Source organism: Corticium candelabrum, chromosome 8 (genome assembly GCF_963422355.1).
Source record: "Corticium candelabrum chromosome 8, ooCorCand1.1, whole genome shotgun sequence".
In the NCBI taxonomy this organism is placed as follows: Eukaryota; Metazoa; Porifera; class Homoscleromorpha; order Homosclerophorida; family Plakinidae; genus Corticium; species Corticium candelabrum.
Genome location: NC_085092.1, coordinates 8,302,545 through 8,305,044, shown reverse-complemented (window position 1 = coordinate 8,305,044; position 2,500 = coordinate 8,302,545). Strand labels below are relative to the sequence as shown.

Here is a 2,500-nt window from a genome sequence, read left to right as displayed (position 1 = left end):
GCCCTACTAGCCAGACAGCTAGCCGAACAAGACGAGGACGACATACTAACTCAAAACCAACCCGGCGGTTACATAACCGAAGTCGGCCAGACAGATGACAGTCCACGAGCCAGACAACCATCCGGGCATTTCACCATCGAACAAATAGAACGAAATTTGAATTCAACTAACTGATGGATGCTGTTACCATCACTAACCATGTACTATTGATTGAGTTTGTATTGTGTTTGTATTGAGGGTTGGGACTGGATATCATCCATTCTGTAGTGACTTGCTGTCGTAATGGGTGAGGAGTGTAGGTGTGGGTGATGTGTGGGCGTGGTGGGAATTTTTGTGAATATTGTTTAGTTAGGATTGGATGATTTGCATTATGTTGTACAGTTGATGGGAAATGTGCTGTTGGAAAGCGGTCCGTGTGGCTATCACGTCGTGTTTGCATGTAGCTCATTTGTACAGGTCGTCACACATCTGACTGTATGTATGTATGTATGTATGTCCATCTGTATATATGTATGTATGTATGTATGTCCATCTGTATGTATGTATGTATGTATGTATGTCCATCTGCTGCTTATCTGTCTGTCTGTACGTATGTATGTATGTATGTATGTGACACTGTCCGTCTGTTTGTTTGTTTGTACGTATGTCCATCTGCTTGTCTGTATGTCTGTCTGTCCATCTGTATGTATGTAGGTATGTCCATGTGCTTGTCTGTCTGTATGTCTGTACGTCCATCTGCAGTCAGACTGTCACTGTTATGTCTTCTCTGTGTGTCTGTTGTCTGTCCATCTGGTTTCTCTGTTGTCTTGTCTGCCTTTTGTTAGTACATCTGTACCTGTCTGGTGTCTGTCCATTTGTGTCTGCTTGGTGTCTGTCCACTTCTGTCTGTTTGGTGTCTGTCCATCTGTGCCTGACTGGTGTCTGTCCATCTGTGCCTGACTGGTGTCTGTCCATTTGGTGTCTGTCCATTTGGTGTATGTCCATTTGTGTCTGTTTGGTGTCTGTCTGATGTATGTCCATTTGTGTCTGTCTGGTGTCTGTCCATTTGTGTCCGTCTGGTGTATGTCTATTTGTGTCTGTCTGATGTCTGTCCATTTGTGTCTGTCTGGTGTCTGTTCATTTGTGTCTGTCTGATGTCTGTCCATTTGTGTCTGTCTGGTGTCTGTCCATTTGTGTCCGTCTGGTGTCTGTCAATTTGTGTCTGTTTGGTGTCTGTCTGATGTATGTCCATTTGTGTCTGTCTGGTGTCTGTCCATTTGTGTCCGTCTGGTGTCTGTCCATTTGTGTCTGTCTGGTGTATGTCTATTTGTGTCTGTCTGGTGTATGTCTATTTGTGTCTGTCTGGTGTCTGTCCATTTGTGTCCGCCTAGTGTCTGTTTGGTGTCTCTCCATTTGTGTCTGTCTCACTGTCTGCTGTCTGTCCATTTGTGTCTGTCTCTCTGTCTGTTGTTTGTCCATCTACTGTCTTTCCTGCGTGTCTACCTGTCCGTCTGTTCTACAATAAAATAGTCATATCAAAAGGGTCATCTGATCCTGAATATCAATCATAGTTGTGACGTTACTGAGTCCACACAAGACGAATCATTACAACTAAAATCACATGTCCAAATATCCAAACACACAAAATACATTTTATTATTTTTATAATTTTTTAAATTTCAGTTTTGACTTAAGTCATTACAATATCTTCTCCATATGTCTCAGAACTCGTCGATGATTGTTGCTGCTACTGAATGAATACATACATACATACATAGTACGTGTGGTTTCTAATGTCCTTCATCCTTTCATTGACTTTAAACCTCTCTGCAGTGAAAACACAACAAATAATCAGTTGATGTTACAAGAACAACAGAACAACAAAACAGATAAAAGCCCGGATAAAAGCCGAACAAAATACCCGGATATTTGTCATCCGGGAATCTACTAACGACTCTAGACTTTCTCTATCTCACTAACCCTTGCGGCTGTAGACACCATCTCCCGCGTTATGGTTAGTGCTTTCTTTCTCTTCGCTTCTAACGCCGCCTCCTTCGCTAAACGCCTGATAAAGAGAATTGCCTCCAGAACAAACTAAAACGCAACAGAAACTGAGTTTACGGCGACTCGCTACATTCGAATCTACTCACTAGTCCTTCAAAACGCTTGCCACGCGGTCGGCATTTCCGTTTCTTTCTCACAGTGAGAGAAATTCGAATTTGTCGCTTCATGAATGGCTTATATAACGCGCGTTACTCAAACTGTTATGTGTACTGTTAGCTAAACGCGCGTGCGCAAAATTATCCACGCCCACATACGGGATATCTAACACATTGCTTTGTCGCGATCGACGTTGCAATTGTTATTGGTGCTGTGAGTGAGTTGGCTTGATGGCTGATGTTCATGCTAAATACCAGAAGTTGGCGCAGGAATATTCCAAAGTATTGGAATTTGGTTGGGTGTGTGGTCACGTGACTCGAATGTAGCTCCTTGATTAGTTGAAGGCTCAAGCGCAGGTGCT

General features: G+C 42.9%; 2 protein-coding genes and 1 long non-coding RNA gene across 3 annotated transcripts in view; 2 read left to right on the top strand and 1 right to left on the bottom strand.

The window, feature by feature from the left end:
- The window catches only part of LOC134183150 (trichohyalin-like), a 6,371-nt gene extending 5,967 nt beyond the window's left edge, over window positions 1-404 (top strand). Inside the window, exon 8 of the mRNA XM_062650619.1 lies at window positions 1-404. This exon is cut by the window's left edge and continues 72 nt beyond it. Coding sequence (XP_062506603.1) covers window positions 1-174 — 174 coding nt within the window. The 3' untranslated portion in view covers window positions 175-404.
- A 1,133-nt stretch (window positions 405-1,537) lies between these two features.
- Window positions 1,538-2,241, bottom strand: LOC134183795 (uncharacterized). Its single transcript, XR_009970582.1, has 3 exons — window positions 2,130-2,241; window positions 1,960-2,073; window positions 1,538-1,806 (listed from the first exon to the last, which is right to left on the bottom strand). It is a non-coding gene; the product is annotated as an uncharacterized LOC134183795 (long non-coding RNA).
- Window positions 2,242-2,303: 62 nt separating this feature from the next.
- Window positions 2,304-2,500, top strand: part of LOC134183535 (protein phosphatase 1 regulatory subunit 21-like) — a 14,097-nt gene continuing 13,900 nt past the window's right edge. The window contains exons 1-2 of the mRNA XM_062651112.1: window positions 2,304-2,420; window positions 2,478-2,500. The exon at window positions 2,478-2,500 is cut by the window's right edge and continues 46 nt beyond it. Of these exons, the coding sequence (XP_062507096.1) occupies window positions 2,370-2,420; window positions 2,478-2,500 (74 nt within the window). The 5' untranslated portion in view covers window positions 2,304-2,369. The remainder of the gene's footprint in view (window positions 2,421-2,477) is intronic.